Source organism: Odocoileus virginianus, chromosome 8 (assembly GCF_023699985.2).
Source record: "Odocoileus virginianus isolate 20LAN1187 ecotype Illinois chromosome 8, Ovbor_1.2, whole genome shotgun sequence".
Lineage (NCBI taxonomy): Eukaryota > Metazoa > Chordata > Mammalia > Artiodactyla > Cervidae > Odocoileus > Odocoileus virginianus.
In genome coordinates this window covers 70600409-70622600 of record NC_069681.1, presented here as the reverse complement: position 1 = coordinate 70622600, position 22192 = coordinate 70600409, and the positions used below count along the sequence as shown (strand labels likewise).

The 22192-nt window shown below is 45.4% G+C and overlaps 2 protein-coding genes across 8 annotated transcripts in view; one reads left to right on the top strand and one right to left on the bottom strand.

The window, feature by feature from the left end:
- The first annotated feature begins 334 nt into the window (after positions 1-334).
- EEF1AKMT1 (EEF1A lysine methyltransferase 1) lies at positions 335-18529 on the top strand. Of its 7 annotated transcripts, none has more exons than XM_020891191.2 (6): positions 335-436; positions 12164-12317; positions 13931-14013; positions 14460-14626; positions 16974-17249; positions 18011-18529. In XM_020891191.2, exons 2-6 carry the CDS (start codon positions 12171-12173, stop codon positions 18178-18180), a joined length of 843 nt encoding a protein of 280 aa, XP_020746850.1. In that variant the 5' UTR covers positions 335-436; positions 12164-12170; the 3' UTR covers positions 18181-18529. The 7 variants fall into 7 exon arrangements, with proteins under 7 accessions (XP_020746850.1, XP_070327755.1, XP_020746849.1 ...); XM_020891190.2 differs by having other exon boundaries at positions 364-497; XM_020891193.2 differs by lacking the exon at positions 335-436 and adding an exon at positions 525-646.
- A 413-nt stretch (positions 18530-18942) lies between these two features.
- IL17D (interleukin 17D) overlaps positions 18943-22192 on the bottom strand; it is a 32413-nt gene continuing 29163 nt past the window's right edge. Inside the window, exon 3 of the mRNA XM_070471657.1 lies at positions 18943-20287. Within this exon, the coding sequence (XP_070327758.1) occupies positions 20005-20287 (283 nt within the window). The 3' untranslated portion in view covers positions 18943-20004. The remainder of the gene's footprint in view (positions 20288-22192) is intronic.

The window sequence follows — 22192 nt, the reverse complement described above, 5'->3', positions numbered from 1 at the left end:
CGCGAAGCCTCGGTCTGTATATTTCCATTAGACGGAGGAGACGGAACAGACGGGGCCTTGCTGCTTGTGAAACACACAATGAAGTGCAAAAGGCAGGTCTCTTGGTGCGCGTTAAAACCTGCAGAGTCTGCTGCCCCTGTCCTCGAGGACACGTGCGCAGCCCCGCAGCTCCTGGTTCGAGGCGGCCCTGCACGCGGCGGGGGGGCCCAAGGGCCTCTCGGGAGCGCTCGTCTGCGCGTGCGCGGACCGGGCCGGCCCGCAGCCCCGCCCACGGCCACGGCCCCCCACCCCGCCCCGCGGGATTGCTGTGCTGGCGCGGACGCGTCCCTGCGCACGCTTCCGGCCTGGCGCCGCATTGCGCACGCGCAGACGCAGTCGGCTGCCCGACCAGGCCCCGCGGGCTACGGATCACGCGTGGACTCGAGCGGCGAGCCGGGTGAGCAGCCCGCGCCGACTCCGCAGGACTCCGCTCGTCCGCGTCTCCCAACACAGCCAGGGTAGAGGCTCTGGTCCGCGGGGCCGGGCGGAAGGGTTGGGAGGGGCTGCCGTGTCGGGTGCTCTCAGGGCGGCCGCCGGGCCGGGCTCGGGCGCGTGGAGCCGCGCTTCAGCGGGTGTCTCAGCGTGTGGAGGAACGGCCGTCTCCAAGGTGTTGGGGGTAGGATGGGGCGGCGTCCGGCGGTGCGGTTTCGGGAGGCGGGGCGATTGTGGGGGCAGCCGCTGGGGGTGGGCCGTGTGCGTGTGGACACCGGGCGCGCGGGCGGCGTCGGTTCTGTGGAGGGTCACGGGGGAGCCTGCCGGCCACGGCCGCCGAGCCGGCGTCCCCGTAGAGGCCCGGATGCTGGAAATACGGACAGTTTAGAGATCCACCCTCCACAGGAGTTTTGTTTTTTTTTTTTGTCAGCCATGCAAGTAGTTTTCTTAAGCTGCCCTTCGGAATTATTTGCTTTGAAGTTAAAGGCAACTGTTTTGTTTTCATGTTTTTATTTCTAAATAATTAGCTAACAGATTTCAGGTTGCAAATTGAAAGCCATTCTCCATCCACAAATGCAGCTGTGGAAACATCCTTATGCATTCATATGTGTACATAGGAAAGTATGTGAACTCGTGCACTTTTCCTTGCCGTTCAGCTCTTCCAGGCCCTGTCGTCATGCAGCTGGAATCAGGAACCGACTGTACCTGCAGTCTCGCAGGAGACGTTGGATTTTAATATTTGCTAAAGTGGTGTTGCTTGTTTTTTATCTTAGCACTTGCTGTTGGCAGCTGCCAAGGCGTGTGTGTTGTTTTCCCCCACTCCCACGAGTAATCTGTGGCTCCTTCTCTGGCCAGTAAACATGATGGCAGGACTGGGAGATAATTTAGACTTTCTGCCCTTGACAGAGCTTCCTAAAAGGGAAGGAGAGAAAGCCACCCGCCTTTGCTTTACCTTGAATGAACGCACACTAGGCTATTAGGTAGGGATGCTCCCAGGAGATCGTAAGCATTGTGAAGTAAGACCATCCTGAGCAAATGTTGATGGCCCCCCATCACCTCCGCTGAACTGATGTGGTCTCTGGGAGACAGGTGGGCACCCTGGAAATACCTCAGATTTTCCACCGAGGCTCTGAATATGCACAAGCAGCTACTCAGTGTGACCATTTCACATTTATACATGTGCTGCCTTGGAGTGTATGATCCAGTTTTCTGGGGGTGAAAGGTTTCATATTATCTGGGGTCTTTGATCAGAGTAGCTTGAGTGAGTTGAAGAAATTACATTATCTACAAACATTATTTCCAAACCTACAGAAAGGGGTAAAGTTTTTTTAATTTTTTAATACAATTTTTAAGAATTATTTTAGCCTTGAGCGCAGTCTGTGTTTGTTCATGTTTGGCTGTGTCAGGGCTCAGTTGCTGCGTTTGGGATCTTGTGTCATATTTAGCTGCAGCATGGGATGTCTTAACTGCAACATGTGAGATCTAGTTCCCCAACCAAGGATCAGACCTGGGCCCCCTACATTGGGAGCACGGAGTCTTAGCCACTGGACCACTGGGGAAGTCCCAAAAGGGGGTAATTTTTTTGATAGGTATGTTCCTCCCTGGAGCATATTAAGTTTACCTAAGATGTGTAAAGCTGTTCAAAGAAAATTGAACTGTCGTCATACTAGACAAATTCAGCTTGACCCAAAGCTGGCACAGTCAGAGATTTCTCCTGGACCTACTGTACTTTCTTTTCCGTATTACTTACAGTCATAATTTGTGGTAATTTTCATTTTCTGTCTAAGAAGAGGACAAAGAGAAAGGATAGTCAAGGCTTTCCAAGATTCCTGAGACTTCTAAGCTGTCTTTTACTCTGACAATGAGAGGAGATGGGAGAATGGCAGTATGTTTGTTGGCAGAATGATTGCCTTGCTCAGACATTTTTAGGATTCCCTGTCTAGAGTAGTAACCTTTAGAGAGATCCTGAAGGAAAAGAAAAGATGATGTGCCTTGTGGGTGTCACTGGACGACCTCTCAGAAGGCGCTTGGGTACACGTACTTCCATCACGTCCGTTACTTCTCCCCACAGTAGAAGCTCGGCCTTCCACTTAGGAAGGATTAATGTATATTTGGCTAACTGAACAAGACAGAATCCTTTCAGTGATGGCACATTTGATTCATTAGAGCTGATCTTGGCTTCTGGGGAGGAAACCAGCTTGTGACTGAGATGGAGGTGATCTTATCACCTCTCGATCCAGCTCTGCAGGGAGCTCTAGAAGTGGTGCTGGTGGAATGGCAAGCCTGTGAGTCCCCAGAGACTTGACTTTGAAAGGCAGTGTTTGTTGGGATATGTAAGCGTCAGGTGCCCTGTCATTATGTGCGTGTCATTCTGAACATAAACCTGCCCCAGATGTCATATTCCATGATGAGGGTATCTGAACTCCTTGGTTCAGCCCTGCAGCTTCGCTCTCCTGTTACTGATGATTGCGAACAGTGCCCCTCATCGGAGCACTAAATCACCCCCTTAGCAGTTCTGCTCCATTTCTCAGCAGCTTCTAGCACAAATGTGGGACCTTTGGACAGCCCTCGCCAGAGTCTGATGCCCAGTCAGTGGGCAATCTCTTTCCCTCCCAGACTGCAGTCACTTCTTAAAGAACTCGTGTTTGTTCCCATGTGTAGCTCTAAAGCAGGTGACTGCCTGGTTTGTAGCATCTAGAGCTGTTACTGTGTGGGTGATGCTTGCAGTCTTTTATCATGTATGCACACATACACATGCCAAAAGTTAAGGCTGTCAACTTTATATTTTAAGAAAAGTTTTTAATTAAGGAATATTGGTAGAGACCAATAAGTAAATTATACTTTTCTTTATTTTGAAGTAAAAGAGCTGAAGCAAGAAATAACTTTTTAAGGAAATAACCTGATCATGAAAAGTATTTGTGTGAAGAAATACCATTTAAGTCAGTAGGGAGAGTCAGAGGGTCATGAGCAATACAAGAAGATGTGATTTTGCAAACTTTGTGGAAGAAAACATTTCCTTGTATTTTTCCTACTAAAAAACCCTGTCTTATAACAAGTTGGTTACATGAGCATGCATTTCTGAATCATTGATTAAAATCATTCGCTTCTGATTTGAGTTGTGGATTTTATAACTCTTCAGCTTCCCTGCCCTCATCTTTCTTTTTTTTAAGGTGAATTATAAAACTTTAGAGTTTATAAGTACAGTATACTTTAAGTCATTCTTCTGTTAGCTGAGCTCACGTGTTTGGTCTTGGAGGGCCTGGCTTCTCTGCTGCTTGTGATCTTGTGGAGTCTGTACATTAGCATCAGTGTCTGGCGACCCCTGTCCCTGTGATGTGCACAGATACTGCTTTAACTCCAAACACACTCTGCTTCTGGGCAGCCCTTGGTGGTCTGCAGTCGCTCACTCAGGGATGCCTAGTAGTGACATTAAAATACCCACTAGCTGTCTGATGGTATGTTAAGACTGCTTATCTGTTACAAGGGTGTTGGTTCTTTCAGCAGTTGTTTGGACATACTGTTCACTAGACCCCCTCTGGAAATGTCCCAGCCCCATCCTCAAGCAGGCAGGAACCTGTGTCCCGAGGCCACCTCTGTGGTTTCTTGTTGCACTGCTGCATTGGGGCCCCTGGGGCACGGTGATGTGATCGTCAGATGCAGGCGGTGATCATCTTCTCCACTTTCCTTAGAAGAAACAGGCACTACTCTGCAGAGCAAGTTTTCAAGATTCTTTGGTTACATTTTTTAATCACTTGTCTTTCATGGTGAACAAATGTTTTCTGTTAAGCTACCTGAGAACACAAGAAAGAGATATTGCTTGTTTTAAGGGTCGTCCTGTCTATTTTACAAATTTTAAAGTGTGGTCAATATCTCCTCCCTGTACTTTACAAACAGAAGCCACCAGGGATGCTTGCTTGGTACCCTTGCAAAGCTGATCCCATCCACAAACTCTGTCTGTTTATAGATGTGTATGGAGTCGGTGATGACAAGAAGGGTGACCTGGAAGTAATTCGGTTGCTTCCCAGAAAGCTGATGAGCCAGTCTCGTGGCATGTTTGATGCATGAGTCCCCTGTGTCATGACAGTTTCACCACAGTGTCAGGAAACAACCCATCTGCCTCATTTGGAACTGACTGGGAACAGTCCATGTCGGATGAGACGTGTGTTAAGGTTGATTTGATCTGGTTAACAGATTGGGCAAAATGGTGTCTCTATAAAGAAGAGTCACTTTTGACCAGATGCCAGAGGCTATGATACATGTAGATTTCCTTGGATTTCTTTTGGAAGTCAGCATTTACTTCTCCCGCAGTGTTCTTTGGATTGTTTGTGATTTTGTAGATCCATGCCCTTTGAATATCTGTCACATGCAATCCCACATTGCCTGTTCTTGTCTTTCAGCATTTTCAGTGAGCATCATAATGACAGTAGAAAGCAACTGTCCTGTGGTTTGTTGATTCCTTAATTTTAATGGACCTTTACTAAAAATATTAAGTGTTGGAGCCGTTAAGGATCAACTGATAAATGAGAATTTCATATTTATGTTTCATGTAGAAGTCTGTCCAAATTCTTACTCTGTATCTTGTGGGTAGGGGGAACAAGGCAGGGATTTACCTTTTTTGCAAAAATATTTGAAAACATCTGATAGATTTTATATCCATCATTTATAAAAAAACTTACTTTTAAAGCACTAAAAATTTTTTTTCCTGATTCTGAATCCTGAAATACAAGACCAGAATGAAGCCTCTTTGTACGTTGCAGATCAGTTTGCAGTGTTTGACTCTCAGTCCTGCACAAAAGCTAATAATCTCTCGCTTTATTTTTTCTTCTGGGACAGTGAGCATGGTTCACTTGAAGGTGTACCCTGTCTCTGTTGATATTTGCATTATGTTCATTTATTGTTTTTTTAACTTTGTCCATACTTTTTAGTTCTTTTAGCATATTTAGTACAGTTGAGGTCTTTGTCTAGCAGGTATGCTGTGTGGCCTTTTTCAGACATGGCTTCTGTTGGTTTACATTTTTCTTTTCAGTGGGCCATACTTTGCTGTCTCTTTGTATGCTTTGTTCAAAGTGCTTTTGTTCATACTTTGTTCAGAGTATGATTTTATTCAAAGTGCTGGAAATCAGATTCTCCCCCTTCTCCAAGATTTGTTTTTTCTCTCATTCTGTTGTTATTGCGATTATTGTAGTCTGTTTTTGTGCTAAAGATCAGCCTGAGGAAGCTTAAGGTCTTTCTAAGCCTACACCTTTTCCTGGGCATGCACATGGACCTTCTAAATGCCTCCATGTTTGCGATTGCTGTTTATAATGGTCTGGTCCTTAAATGTGTGGCCCATGAAGGGGGTGGGGCAGTGGTAGCACATTAAATCCCCTCAGAGTTGCTTCTGCTGGGGGTGTGGGGGTGGAGTGCTGCAGCAGTGGCTGCCTGCCTCTGCCTCCAGGATCAGAAGTACCATCAGCAATCAAAATCCAGACTCCCATTATTTGAAGAACTGGGTCTTTATTGCCCACTTTCCTCCCACTGGTTACATACAAGCTTCTCCTAGAGCTGTTGGAGTTGCGTTCTGAGACTCGAGCACGTCTGTCTGCCTGGTGTCTGTTCCTCTCAGGGCCGGAGGGGCTTACGTCTTCTCCACAGCTTAGCTCTCAGGTGCACAGGAAAGTCACCTCTGCCCTCATAGGATGTTTTCCCCTTCTGCCCACTGTCTGAGCAGTAAAAACACTGTCCCCATTTTCTCCCTGCCTCCTTGTTCCTGCATGTGACCAGTCTTAGGTGGTCCTTCCCGCTGTGCTGTGACTTGGATTTCTAGAACTGGGAACAGCAAACTTCCCGTGGCATTGACCTCGCTGTGTCATTGTCCTCACTCAGCTGTGTAAGTTAACCCCTGAGCACAAAACCTTCTGAGGCAAGTGGGGATAGGAAGCCACTGGTGAGTTAAGGGCCCAAACTGACTGAAATTAACGACATTTTAGGTCTTCTCCTGGGAGTCGAAAACCTTTGAATAGACTAGTAATCCAAAGTAGTTTCATCAGATAGACTGTCAGTACAATTATCTCAGTATGGAGACAGTCTTCCCAGATCCTTCTAATAACTTGATACACACTAACCATTCCTTCCCACCTTTAGATCACACCTTGATGATGTCTACCTTCTGAACAGTCTCACCTCTCTGACCACTTTATTTTGTGCTATGAGATGATAGATCTGTTAATCTGTGTTTTGTCTAAAAGTGATATAGTGATAGCTTGTTCAGTTGTGTCCAGCTCTTTGTGACCCCGTGGACTGCAGCATGCTAGGCTTCCCTGTCCCTCACTATCCCAGAGTTTGCTCAAATTCATGTCCATTGATTTGGTGATGCCATCCAACCATCTCATCCTCTGTTGTCCCTCAATCTTTTGCAGCATCAGGGTCTTTTCTAATGAGTCAGCCCTTTATTTACATCTGGTGGCCAGAGTATTCAGCATCAGTCCATCTTACATCTGTGAAGGTGACATGTGACAAGTCAGCCAGAGCCAATCCTGCTCCCTGCACACAGCGTTCTCCATGCTCATCGTTTGCTGTCACACTTCGTAGTGTTCTTTAATTATTGATTTCTTGTGGTCCCTTTGCTGCCAAGTAGATAGTCATATGAAGGTACTAAACTACTGGTTGCCACAGATTCCATATTGTCAGTGAGATGCTGCAACTTGAACAGTACTGAAGGTAATTGTTTTTGTTCCTGTTGTGTGCCAAGGCCGATTAGGTGGTTTGTCACTAGAAACTCATCTAATTCAGAACAACTGTATTAAGTAAGTTTTAACATTATCTCCATTTCATAGATGAGAAAATTAAGGCATAGAAGAGTTAAACACTTGCTTAAAGCTATGTAGTTAAGAAGTGGCAAAGCCATGATTTACGCTTAGGTAGTTCGTCTGCAGTTCTTGCTCTTAATCCAGTATTATTGTTTTTCTGAATGTCTAAATAATAGCAGAAATGCTTTTTCACAATCAGTATAAAAAATACCAAGTATCTGCTTCAGATAAGAGCTGTTTGTATAAAGTATTAGAACGTCTCCGTCTTGAGATGAGTCTGTGCAAAAATTATAGATTGTTTACAGTGAAAAATTCCACAAACATTTAAGACTACAGCCTGCAATAGGAAGTTTGTCATGATGCACGACCCTATACTCACGTGTATTTTTTTGTTAAAACATTTCACAGGCACTACTGGCTTCTACTATAAGCCATACATGTACTTGGATACATTTTTTTCTGTTTTTAAAAAAGCTTATATTTTCCTATGTTGAATTCATACCTTAATGGAAATCATTGTACAGTGTGAAAAATGCAGGTAGAAAAATAGATAAGTCATGGGATTTATTCTAAGTTCTTTGAAAAAGATTTTTACTTGGGGAAGGCTCAAAGTGTTTAGAAGCCATCTCAGACACTTTTTGGTTACAGAATCAAGTCCATGGGTCTTTGCAGATAATATAATAAACATTTTAAAAATTATGTATTCCTCACTCCCAGTGATAACCACTATCTTTAATCTTTAGTTTTTCATTAACTTGCTTTTATCTCCATGTTTCTGAACTTCACTAAAATAGAATTATTGATACTATATGTATTCTGTAACTCTGTGATTTAACATATTCTTAAGGTTGATTCTTGTTAGGATATATGGCTGTAGGTTTTTTTTTTTTCCTGTGGTGAACTTCCACTAGGAGTAACAAGGACTAAATTTCCCCTCCCATCTGATAGAACTGAAAAAAAAAAAAAGAAAAACAGGTAAAATATGTGGGGGAAAATGCCTTTGAAGATAACAGGAACCAGGCCACAAAGGTCAGTGGACCCTGAAAAAGGGAAATGAACAGACTGTGCCTGATGGTTGTTCCAGCTTACTGCCTGAGAGAGTTTTTAGGCTGCTATGCAGGGAAGGGAACCCAGGGACCCCTCTGAGTCAAGGAAATACTGATAGATTTGGGGGAAGCCTCATGGGAAGCAGGCAGGGCAGAGTGAGTACCAGAGGAGGAGCTCCAGAGAACTGTGTTACAAGAAACGTTCGTTCAAGCAGAAGGAGAATGACAAGTGATGGCAGTATTAATCAATACAAAATGAAGTGCAATGTAAGTGGTTACTATGTAGGTAAATATAAAAGATTTTTTAACAGTGTGGTGTGTTTTAGTTCAGTCACTCGGTTGTGTCTGACTCTGCAACCCCATGGACTGCAGCACTCCAGGCCTCCCTGTCCATCACCAGTTCCTGGAGTTTACTCAAACTCATGTCCATCGAGTCGGTGATGCCATCCAACCATCTCATCCTCTGTTGTCCCCTTCTCCTCCCGCCTTCAATCTTTCCCAGCATCAGGGTCTTTTCCAGTGAGTCAGTTCTTTGCATCAGGTGGCCAAAGTATTGGAGTTTCAGCATCAGTCCTTCCAATGAATATTCAGGACTGATCTCCTTTAAGATGGACTGGTTGGATCTCCTTGCAGTCCAAGGGACTCTCAAGAGTCTTCTCCAACACCACAGTTCAAAAGCATCAATTCTTTGGTGCTCAGCTTTCCTTATAGTCCAACTCTCACATCCATGCATGACATGACTATTGGAAAAACCATAGCCTTGACTAGATGGACCTTTGTTGGCAAAGTAATGTCTCTGCTTTTTAATATGCTGTCTAGGTTGGTTATAACTTTTCTTCCAAGGAACAAGTGTCTTTTAATTTCATGACTGCAGTCACCATCTGCAGTGATTTTGGAGCCCCCCAAAATAAAGTCTATCACTGTTTCCACTGTTTCCCCATCTATTTGCCATGAACTGATGGGACCAGATGCCGTGATCTTAGTTTTCTGAATGTTGAGCTTTAAGCCAACTTTTTCACTCTCTTTCACTTTCATCAAGAGGCTCTTTAGTTCTTCACTTTCTGCCATAAGGGTGGTGTCATCTGCATAACTGAGGTTGTTGATGTTTCTCCTAGCAATCTTGATTCCAGCTTGTGCTTCATCCAGCCCAGCGTTTCTCATGATGTACTCTATATAAGTTAAATAGGTAGGGTGACAGTACACAGCCTTGACGAACTCTTTTCCCATTTGGAAACACTTTGTTGTTCCATGTCCAGTTCTAACTGTTGCTTCTTGACCTGCATACAGATTTCTTAGGAGGCAGGTCAGGTGGTCTGGTATTCCCATCTCTTGAAGAATTTTCCACAGTTTGTTGTGATCCACACAGTCAAAGACTTTGGCATAGTCAATAAAGCAGAAGTAGATGTTTTTCTAGAACTCTCTTGCTTTTTCAGTGATCCAACGGATGTTGGCAATTTGATCTCTGGTTCCTCTGCCTTTTCTAAATCCAGCTTGAACATCTGGAAGTTCACGGTTCATGTACTGTTGAAGCCTGGCTTGGAGAATTTGGAGCATTCCTTTGCTAGCATGTAAGATGAGTGCAATTGTGTGGTAGTTTGAGCATTCTTTGGGATTGCCTTTCTTTGGGATTGGAATGAAAACTGACCTTTTCCAGTCCTGTGGCCACTGCTGAGTTCCAAATGTGCTGGCATACTGAGTGCAGCACTTTCACAGCATCATCTTTTAGGATTTGAAATAGCTCAGCTGGAATTCCATCACCTCCACTAGCTTTGTTCATAGTGATGCTTCCTAAGGCCCACTTGACTTCACATTCCAGGATGTCTGGCTCTAGGTGAGTGATCACACCATTGTGACTATCTGGGTCGTGAAGATCTTTTTTGTAGAGTTCTTCTGTGTATTCTTGCCACCTCTTCTTAATATCTTCTGCTTCTGTTAGGTCCATACCATTTCTGTCCTTTATTGTGCCCATCTTTGCATGAAAACTTCTTTGGTATCTCTGATTTTCTTGAAGACATCTCTAGTCTTTCCCATTCTGTTATTTTCCTCTTTTTCTTTGCATTGATCACTGAGGAAGGCTTTTTTTTAATCTCCCCTTGCTATTCTTTGGAACTCTGCATTCAAATGGGTGTATCTTTCCTTTTGTCCTTTGTCTTTCGCTTCTCTTTTCTCAGCTATTTGTAAGGCCTCCTCAGACAACCATTTTGCCTTTTTACATTTCTTTTCCCTGGGATGGTCTTGATCACTGCCTCCTGTACAATGTCACAAACCTTCATCCATAGTTCTTCAGGCACTCCCTGTCTATCAGATCTAATCCCGTGAATCTGTTTGTCACTTGCGCTGTATAATCGTAAGGGATTTGATTTAGGTCATACCTGAATGGTCTAGTGGTTTTCCCTGCTTTCTTCAATTTAAGTCTGAATTTGGCAATAAGGAGTTCATGATCTGAGCCACAGTCAGCTCCCTGTCTTGTTTTTGCTGACTGTATAGAGCTTCTCCATCTTTGGTTGCAAAGAATATAATCAGTCTGATTTTGGTATTGACCATCTGGTGATGTCCATGTGTAGAGTCTTCTCTTGTGTTGTTGGAAGAGGGTGTTTGCTATGACCAGTGCATTCTCTTGGCAAAACTCTGTTAGCCTTTGCCCTGCTTCATTACTTGAAGGCCAAATTTGCCTGTGATGTGTTTATTTTATATCAAATATAAAAATAAGACATTGGACAATAGTAACACAAAGGCTTGGAGGAGAGAAATGGAAGTTATATACAAATCGTAAGGTTTTTGTATAACACAGGAAGTGGTGTAATGTTATTTGAATGTGTGCCATGATATCCTGTAAACCTATAATCCTTAAAGTAACTACTTACATAACAGTTACAGGTGGCAAGCCAGCCGAGGAGAAAAGGAAGTGTTTTCATTGTGATCTAGTATCCTACTGTAGGAACATACAGCAGTATATTATGTAACGTCCAGTGAGTGGACATTTCAGTAGTTTTAGTTGTGGCCAGTACACATTCCCACTTTGAACGTATCTCCATGTCTATCTATGTGAATCACAGGAGTTTCATATAGTTATGTGATACTGAATTACTGAGTTTGAAGCAGAGGTAAGGTAATATTGTTATCCAGAATGTTTTCATCAGTTACATTCAGCAGCCAAGTAGGCAGTTTCTATTATTCTACACTGCCCCCCCCCAAAACATTCGGTATTACCTGTCTTTTCCATTGTAGTCAGTCTGGTAGGTATATAGTTATATCTCATTGTGATGGTAATTTGCATCCTCTCTCATCCCTTTTAATTTTCCTATCTCTTCCTCTACCCCTCCTTTACCAATCCTTCACTTATCCCATCATAACAGCTAGGAGCTTTAGGTCACCTCGACAATGACATTCACACATAAAAAGCTCTGATTCAGAGAGTCTACTGTGAATTCTCTGCATGTGACCACTGGGGTGAAAGCAAAACATCTTTACAGATTTCATTCTGCAAGGAGTCATAAAAATGTGAAAAATTTTATTGTAAAATCTGTATACATGGAGAGAGAAAGCATGCATTTATTTGTTCAGCTGTAGTTCAGGGGAAGATCTCTGCAGACGTATGTATGCATGTGTTTGGCTGCGCCAGGCCTTTGTTAATGGCGCGTGGCGTCTCGTTCCCTGACCAGGGATAGAACCGGGCCTTGCACTGGGAGTGTGGGCTTGGCCACTGAACCACCTGGGAGGTTCCTGGTCTCAGAAATTTTAAATACCTGTTTTCCTTATACAACTCACTTCCAGGTTGGATCACTGCTGTGAGTTAATTTTTTTAATTGTTTGATGGAAAGGAAAAACACACTCACATCACTTACTCACTCCCCACAGGTGTGAGATGAGTGACTCGGAAGACGAGGGCCGCCCCCAGCTCTCCTCGCGCGCGCTCGCAGCTCTGCAGGAATTTTACGCTGAGCAGCAGCAGCACCACTCTGACCTCCGTGGTGATGACAAGTATAACATCGGGATAATAGAAGAGAACTGGGTGAGTGAACAAGCGCCGCATCCGTCAGGACGTGTTGGCAGTGTGGAGCGTGTTCTGTAGCTAGTCCACTGTTGGTCTTTACCCCACCTAACAGCCCAGTTTGTCTCACTTTCACTAGGAAGCTGATAGTCTGTTCAGTAGCTAAGACACTGGGAGTGCAGATTCTCTTCATTCTGACCCGGGCTGCTTGGTGGTCAGAGGAGGGGACGTTTCAGATAGGGGAAGAGCATATCACCGTGTCCAACACAGTGTACTGCTTTCTCGTAGACAGGTTCCTTCTGTCGGTTTTTACTGGAGCCCAGCATTCCTTGTGGGAAGGGATCATTGTAGTAATGGGGCAACTGGTGTTAAACATGTAGTGAAAAATTGATGAAAGGGATTTTTAAAGAAGATATTAATAGTTCCTGGTGCACAGTATGTATTTTAATTGTATTTCTATGGGCCAAATAAAAATAGGAATTTTTAAAAGTGAGTTGAGGAAAGCTAACCTAAACTCTAACGTAGAAATCTACCTTTTTTGAAGCATAGTTAGAAATAGATGAGGCTTGAAATTTCTTTGACTACCTTGATCATTGATCTGCCTCTCTTCATCCCTTTGCATCTGGGAGGTGTGTGTGTGCAGTCTTTTACATTTTGTGTCAAGTTTGGATCTCTTTAAGTTATATAAAGTTTATATTATTTTATATAAAATTCATCATCTCTTTGAAACTGTGACAGAAATGTTTCTTTACTCTGAATGTTCCACCTACTCATTTGCCTCTAGTTTTCCTTCGTCACGATTTTGTCTTTAGCTTGATGCTTTGAATAATAAATATTAGAAACCTGAAGTCCACCTTAAGGTAATCTTTTTGTCTTTTCCTTTTGCTTATTTAAATACTGTGTACTTTCTGATTCTGAAAGTAATCTATGGTTGGTGTAGAAGATAGGTAAAAACATGAATTAAAAAAAACAAGTCATAATTTCACTACCTGAATTAACTAATTGTATATTTTTGGCACTTGTTTTGGTTTGTTCACAAAAATGAAGAAATCTCCCAGGAAGTTTGAAAGAATACATTATAAAACTAGAGGGCAAGTCCAGGAGGCATGTGTGAAACTTCTGGATGTAGGTGACTAAGAAGATCCTAGAACCTTCTGTAGAAAAGCATGTCACTTCCAGTGTCTCAAGACAGGTCACATTGCACTTCTCAATAGCTTTATTAGAAACTAGGAAAAAAGTGAAGCACTGCCTTCAGTGTTTGGAGTGAAAATTTCATTCAGTCTGGGACTCTATGCCCAGATGAGTTACCAATGAAATGTGAGGATAAAATCTTAAATGTATTGTCAGACATGGTAAGTCTCACGACATTGACTTTCCATGCACCACTTTTCAGGAGCTACAGGATGATGTTGAGAGAATTAGGGATAGTTTCGGAGAACCCAAGCAAATGCAACAGTGGTTTGTTTATTAACTCTAGAAGAATAGGAGATGCCATACCAGAAGGAAGCGCAGAATATACTGCATAGCCCAGCAGTGACACTGGCTGTTGATAGAGTTCATATTGGTAAGTAGATATGAATTAAAAGGACAAGTGTATGCCAGGTCTAATATAATTCACTCGTTTCCTGTCACAGCAGCTGAGCCAGTTCTGGTACAGCCCGGAGACGGCCCTGCGCCTTGCTGAGGACGCCGTAGCAGCTGCCGGGGAGGGCGGCAGGTGAGATACCAGGTTTGCTTCTCTTTTGCCTTTTAATCTAAAGTAATACTTTAAATATTCTTCCTGGATGAGAGGTGGTTCATAAGAAGGTTCAGCTGTAATCTACAAAACCTGTGGTTGATGATTTGAAGACCACAAGGAAGTAGGAATGCTTTCCTATGGCATCTAGGGGCACACTCAAAACTCTGTTCCGTGTATGTCATCTTAATCTGTTCCTTATTTTAACATTTTTCTAACCTGTTACTTTTATTCCCCTAGAATTGCTTTAAAAGAAAAAAAATCTTAATGTTTGATCTTTCTGAAATTTTAAGAATTACAGGTTTTGTTAGTTTGGTTTTTATTTCTGTCAAAACTTTGTGTGCATATAAAGTCAAATGGACCTGAAAGACTTGTTGAAAAAAGTAATCCATTGTTAATTTTCCCCTTGTCCCCCCCTTGCCTTTCAGCTCTTCTACATCTCTAAGGCTGTTTATGTTGGCACTTGTTCATTTGTCACTCACAGACATCTTACCTGAAGAGACTAAGGATTTAGCTCCTTCATCCTCCACTGCACAGTGCTTCCTGTCTACGCTCCCAGTAGCTCTGCCCATCTTTTTTATGGTTGGACTTGTTGGTAATGTTTTGTTGAGGCTTTTGCTTCTACATGCTTCCCTGGTGGCTCAGCTGGTGAAGAACCCGCCTGCAATGCGGGTGACCTGGGTTTGATCCCTGAGTTGGGAAGATCCCCTGGAGAAGGGAAAGGCTACCCACTCCAGTACTCTGGCCTGGAGATCCCCATGGAAAAGTCCATGGGGTCACAAAGAGTTGGCCACGACTCAGCAACTTTCATGAGTGATAATTAATTTGAAATTTCCTTTTATTCCCTTGGTTTGGGTTTCATATTAGTAGCTTCATAAAATGACCTGGGAAGTGTTACTGTATTTGTTTTCTGGAAGTGATTGTGTAGAATTGGTGTTAGTTATATCCTATCTTGGTTAAATAGGGTTTATACGTCCATATCACTAATCCTCAAATTCTCCCCAGTGGCATAAAAGTCTTAATCAACGAACTCACACATATTTCAACTCCTTGAAAAAATACCACTCCCCGCCCCCAACTTTGCCACCTCTTCTGTCTGGACTGGTTGATGTCCAGTTCTGTTCTTGGTGTTTCCCTCTACCATCTACCAAGTGTCCTCTTAATCTGGTTTTGACCTTCCTGTATCCAGTATCCCAGTCCCTAGTTCACAGCTTTATCCTGGTTGGGTACATCCTTCAACACTTTTCACTAGAGGGAAATTTTTAAAACCTGTCTGAAAATATTTTTATTCTACCCATTCTCTTGATGTGTTAGTTATTGAGAAATACAGTGCCATTCTGATTTCTTAGGCAAAACCTGTTTTTCCCCATCCCTGCCCCCTGCTGGCTTAGGGTTTTCTCCTGATCCCCAGTGTTCTGTGTGTCCTGGTATGGTGCTTTCATCTGTTGAATGGGGTGGAAGCCTTTCTGGTCTCATAACTCGGGTCCTCCAGTTTGGAAAAATTTTTTTTTTTTCTATTCTTCTTTACCTGATTCATTTTTCTTTCTGTCCTTTTCACATATTTTGTCTTACCTGACCTTCTGGGGAAATTCCTCAACTTTATCTTTGAAAATTTCCACTGAGTTTGCCATTTCTGCTGTCATGTACTTTATCACCTGTAATTTCTTAGGTCTCTGGATATTTATCATGGTATCTTGTTCATCCTTCTGAGGATATCACATTACAGGATTTCTTCTCTTCGCAGTCTCTGACTCCAGCATGCCTCTCGTGTTTTATTAATATTTTGGCTCTAGTACGTGCTGACTCTTCTGAGTTGTCTGCTGACCCTCTGCTGTGTGCTTCTAGTTGAGGTGGGCATGCTAAGGCTGGAAGCTCTGATAGTTGGGCAGGCTTTCTCTTTGGTGTTTGCAGTTGGCTGCTGCGGTCAGCTGTTTTCCCAGGAATGCCCGGTCAGTATATCCAGGCTTTTTCTTGTGGGCTGGAAAGAGCCCCAGAAAGAGCGACCTTCCTTAATGGGAGTCATGCATCTCGTTGACCTCATTACAGGAGGCACATAGATCAGGGGTCCCAACATCCGGTGGGTTTAATGTGATCCTTGCCATTCCACACAGCCCTTCACCACTAGTTGTGCCCCCACCCCCATCCGGAGAACATCCTTCCCGTCTTCTCCCACAGTGTGGTGGCTTGGCACAGAGATGAGAATCCTGGGAAGTTTCCTCTTCGATAGACCTTCCAAAGATAGTCCCCCTGCCGCCCCTTCACCCCTACTTCTTGAGTTACTTGGTTTTCAGCTTCCTGAGCTGCAGGTGCTTTGGTGTCGGCGAGGCCCCCTCTCAGCTTTCCTGGCTGCCAGTTTGGGACTTGGCTCCCTTGGGCCTGCAGAGTCAGAAACCACCCAACCCACACCCTTGCCTGTCAGCTTCCTGAGTGTGTTTCCTTTGTCTTCCCTCATTGTCTTGCTGTTGGAGGTTTCTTTCTCATGATTTATTTGCTTTGAAGAAGCAAATCTAAATGAATGTGTTCCCTCTGCATCTTTATCTGAAAGTCCTAAGGCTTTCTTTTTCTTTATATATTAAATATATGAATATTACAAAATAACTTGAAAATATTTAGTTTGAGGCTTAAAAGTATTTGAAATAAATGTTAAGAGAGACCAACAGGAAAATAATAGGTAAATTCAGGTCATGGCCTGCATAACTCTTGTACCTAATGTTTCACATTTTTTACTATGAAAAAAGTACACTTCATACTTAAAAATTATGAGTTGTAGATCTGTAAACACCACATTCCTCCCAAAATTCACTGCTGTTATTACTTTAATTTGTAGTGTTGTTTTAAGAAAATCTGAATGCAGGCCATACTTTTTTAGTGAAGTGGTTATTTGCTGCTATAACACTATCACAAAGCTTGTTCATGAGCTGGGTCTCTCTGTCCCAGAATAGCGTGTGTGAGCGCCCCCAGCGTCTACCAGAAGCTGAGAGAGCGGCACAGAGACAATGTCTCCGTCTGCATCTTTGAGTACGACCGCAGGTTTGCCGTATACGGAGAGGACTTTGTCTACTATGACTACAAGAGCCCTGTGGACTTACCTGAGAGGATCGCCACACACAGCTTTGACATTGTCGTAGCAGATCCCCCCTATCTCTCGGAGGAATGTCTTAGGAAAATGTCGGAAACCATCAAGCTCCTGACCCGGGAAAAGATCATGCTGTGCACAGGTGGGTGCTGGCTGACCACACACTCTGTGACCTCATTCCACTTAACTCCCTGCACCCTGGGGCTGAGGTGCTGGAGACTCTCGGGGCCTGTTGAGAATTCTGTGGCACAGTGCCCCGGAAGTGGGGTTTGGCATGGGGTGAGGGCACCAGGAGTGCTATCTGTACTTAGCAGTGTCAGTTCTAGTAACATGTCTGACTCAGCCTCTCCAGCTGATAAAAGAAATTTGCAACCTCTGGGGTTAAACTGGATGTCAGAGGTTACAGAGTGAGACATTAGGTTCGGTTTACCAGAACAGAAGACATTCTCACTGCTGAGGGGAATTATCCTGGTGTTTCAAAATGAAAACATGAACTGTAGGTCCCTTTACTTCCAGGCCTGAAGCCCCTTGCTCCCCATGGTGCAGTGGGTCCTAAGGACGGGCTGGAGGGAGAAGTACATTCGTACCAGCCTCTGGCTGATGAATGCATCAGTATGAGTTTGCGCAATTAGATATTATTGAGAAAGGGGCCTCTCAGTCCAGGTTGGAAAAGTTTTTAGTAAAATTATCTTTTGTTACTTTGTAGAATATAAGCAATTTTTAAAGTTTCTAAATATCTTAGCTTTGTAGAGGTAGAAAAAAGTAGGAACTTGGCAAAAATGTTGGAGGAAGTAAAAGGATAGAAAGCAGTGACCTTCCCCCTATTGTTGAGTGGAACTGTCAGCTCACCGCTCCTCGCCCCAGCCAGCGTGGCGCTGAGGCTTGTCTGGTGGTTCTCTTCAGGTGCTGTCATGGAGGAAGCGGCAGAAAAACTGCTTGGAGTGAAGATGTGCAAGTTTATTCCAGAACACACTCGCGCCCTGGGAAACGAGTTTCGCTGTTTTGTGAATTACGACTCCGGGCTGGACCGTGATCTTTCAGTGCAGCTCTCAGGGCAGGAAGGACCCAAGTGACATTTCCCCTCTGAAAAACTACCACCTCCCCAGTCCTCATTTTCGAGATGAAGACATCATGATTTCCTTAGGATGTCCCTGGAGCTCAGGGTGCTTTTGCTGACTTGAGTCTGTGGAATTATATCTGGAAGAACTTTTAGACTCCATCTAGTCTGCTCTTCTCACTTAACACAGGTAAAGAGCAGTACGTAGTGACCAGCCAAGACCTCAGCCCCTGGCTCTAACAGCCAAGGGATTTGTAGTTGAGGACACAGTTTGTGTTCAGAAGAGGGAGGGCACGTGCTCAGTAAATACTTGTTAAATGAATTCCATTCAGAGAAAAAGTGCAAATAAAGGTTACCTTTCTGGATCTTGGCAAGGAAAGTCAATTCTTCCATTGGGAATGTGATGCCTTTAACAGCTAAGGTGAGCTAAACTGATGAAAATGGTTAATGGAACTGCAGTATTTTCCACATGCAATCCATTTACTCTTTGTCCAGTGCTCTGATGTTTGCACTATTTATATTTGCAGAGTGGCTGGAAAATGTTACACAATAGTGGCGATGATTGAAATAATTACCCAAGGTTTGAAAGGCAGTTTTTCTTTTTGTGTATTTCTTTGTTGTTGACCTGAACCCTTCTGAAAGGTTCAGATATACCAGTATATCTAGTGGTGTATTCCAGATATACCACCACTAGTCTTACTTTACGTTGTTATTTCCAGAGGTTGAGCAGGGAAGTAATATTTGCCCCAAGCTGTATAGAACTACCCACAGCTATCAGTTTCAGTTCTGAATTTTTATTTGGAAAATATGAATTTTGCTCAGCAATGTTTTTCATGTACAACCTCTGTCAATATATAATACAAACTGGAAGTTCTCAGTAAGGCTTCCATTCAGATCAAACCAAGGCTGATTTTAAGTGGGGAAGAGAGCACATAAACAGAGAGACTGATTCACAGTTGCTCTTAAAAACTTCAACCATAAAATTAAGATAAGACCTTAGTAAACATCGTTTCCTCTAAGAACTAGTTGAGCCTATCAAAGCCGAGTCCAGAGAGAAAACCACAGCCAGCATGCCCTTCACCTACCTACAGGTGTTACATAAATCGAGTCTCACGTTTACAAATAGTTCTGGGCTTTAGCTGCAGTGCTAGAAGAGGCTCCACTCTTGGCATTCTGGAAACTGTTAAGTCTGCGCACTTAATAGCTCCTGAAGCCCTTAAAACTAGCCAGATAGCTGGGAATTGACACAGATCTCGAATGCCACGCGCTGACCTCACTGCTTCTTGTCCATAAACTGGCCCCTGACTTTGAAAAGTAAAAAGCTTTCTCCCTGTATAAACCTGTGGCGATTTATATCCTCATGAAAAAAGTGAGACTGGGGTAAGCTGAGCTGCCCATTGGGAGGGCAGGTTCTGTCCAGCCGTGTCCACTGGTGACCAACCAAAGCAAGAGTCAGCCTACCTGAGCTTCTAAAAATTCCTGCTGAGCAAGTGAAAACAATGTTTATAAAATGTTTACAGATCAGGTAAAAACAATATACTTGCTCAAAACGGCTAGTATGAAAATATTTTGTTCCTGCCCCTATTGAAAAAGTAGCTGAATAAACGGTTTACTCTACTTTTTAAAAAAAGACTGCAAACATCCGTCTGTCCTCTGAGACTCGCCCCTCCCTTGGTCCTGGGGGCAAGGCGGGCCACCCCTCTCAGTCCCCATCACCTTCCGGCCGCCCTGCGCGCCTGCTCAAGAGGAAGTCCGGGGCGGCCCACCACGAGGTCCAGTCTGGTCTGGTCCAGTCCACGGCTGGGCACGTTTCCTCGGGCCCGGGGTCCCGGGTGGGCGGTCAGGGCCGGGCCGATTTGTCCAGGCTGGAGTTGGCGGCGTCCGCATCCTTCTCCGGCCCAGGCACGCAGGTGCAGCCCACCGGCACGGTGACGTACTCCTCGACGTAGACGGCGCGACCACCCGCGCAGCCTGGGGTCCGGCGCAGGACCACCGCGGGCACGAGCACTGGGGCGCTGCGCAGGCGCACGTCCTCCTCCCCGCGTGGCCCGGTCAGGCAGCCCCGGCACAGGCAGTAGGCCTCGGGCAGGTACCGCGGGAAGCGGCCGGGGTCGTAGGAGATCCTGTGGGGAGAGGGCGGCGCTGGGGCCCGGGCCACACTCCCTGAACCGCGCCCAGAGTCTAGTGCACACCCCGAAAAGGGAGATGCCCCTTCTCAGCCCGGAGCCTGCAGCTCCTCCAAGGGTCCTGTGGCCTGCCGCTCCGAGCCGCCAGACCCGTTCAGGAGGACCAGACCCAGGTCCCTCTGTCCATCAAGGTCCACGCACCCCCCTGTCTGCGCGAAAGGGCTGAGTGACACGGGGAGGGGGGCGGGCAGGCCGGGACCTGGAAAGTGAAGGAGACTCTAAACCTGACCACTCCGTGTTCTTCCAAGTCACCCTACTTTCTGGTCAGACGCCAAAATCCAAGCGTCAGCGCCCACAATGGGCCTGCAGCCGCGGGCGGACTGACCCCGCCTCCCTGAAACCAGGAGGTCACACTGGTGGGGGCCAGCACTCCTCCCTAACGTCCCCCACGTCACAAGGTTACCATGACCCCAGACCCTCATCGCTGTTCATCTGCCTTCTTCTAGAGCCGAGCCCTTGTGACCCTGAAGTCTCAAGAGTCACAGCTGTGACCGCTGACCTCATGGGGGACACACTATGCTGGTCACGCCTGGGAAGGCCCTAGAATGCTAGTCCCACGGGAGCACAGGACAGAAATAAACCAAACGAGATCAGCCCAAGGGGACCTCTGTGGACTGGTCTTCCCTGGCCTGCACTGCCTGGGACTGCTGGGCAGCAGCTGAATTAAGAAGTGTCCAACTAAAAAGGACCTTCACACAACCAGTTACGGAAGCACAGATGCGGGAAGGCACGTGATGGGTGACAGGGTGGGGAGGCAGAACCTGAACGGCTGTCAGCGTTGGAGGAAGGAGACCGTGTCAGCCAGGCTAACTGCCCACGGCCTGGGGGCAGCCATGGCCCCTGACTTGAAGGAAGGCCCATGGCTCGCTTCCTCCTTTGGGTCCAGCCTCTTTAGACACTGATTGAGCAGATGACTGAGCAAGAAGACCTAGTAATGGCATCTTGGCAGCAAGTCCACCTGATAACGCTGCGTACAAGCCACTTACACAGCAGGAAAGAACTAGGACAGTCTGTGGGGTGATCTGTGGCCCCAAAGAAGGAGGGGGTGCTTAAACTCAGGGACCACGCGCCTGCCCCCAAGCACCCCAGTGCCCAGAGGGACGTGTCAGAGTCGTTGGCCACCACGTGGATGTGGGGATAAGGTCAGGAAAGGTCAGGTGACCAAGACAGGCGTCACAATGGAGAGGGAGAGCCAACTCAGGTGTGGACCCCCCTCAATTCCCTTCTCATTGCTGTGGGGGGTGGCAGCAGAAATCTGTCGAGATGAACAGGAGGAGGGCAGCAGAGCCAGTCAGCCAGCACCCCTGTCTGCCCCAGGACCTCAGATCCACACCGAGCCTGTCCAGCGTGCACACACAGGGCTGACAATATGTTACGGGATTTTCATCACTTACGGTCAGTCCTGTCTTTGCAAGAGCTTTACCTTTCCAGCCCTCCACCCCCAAACCGCCTCATTCCCATCCTTCAGTGAGGGCACAGCCTCCCCGAACCCCTGCAGGCAGGGGTGGGGGTCATGTCAGGAAGAACCCCAGCTCCTCAGCTTCGCCTTCAAAGGCCTCCACAACCTGCTGCTACCGCCTACCTGCCCGAGCTTGGGCAGGCTCCCCGGCCCCACAGTGGGACACCTGGTGGGGGCTGCAGCTGAGCTTTTGCTCAAGGTGAACTCTCCCCAAAACCAATCTCATAAGGTCCAATCTCATTGGACCTTAAGGTCCAATGCAAGTCAGTATCTTAAGAGTTTTCAGATTGCCTTAGTCAAAGTTAACCTTCACTTTCCCCATATTCCTGTAACACTTGGGGCCTCTCAGACAGAACTGCACCTTTTCCTTACCTTCCCCTGGG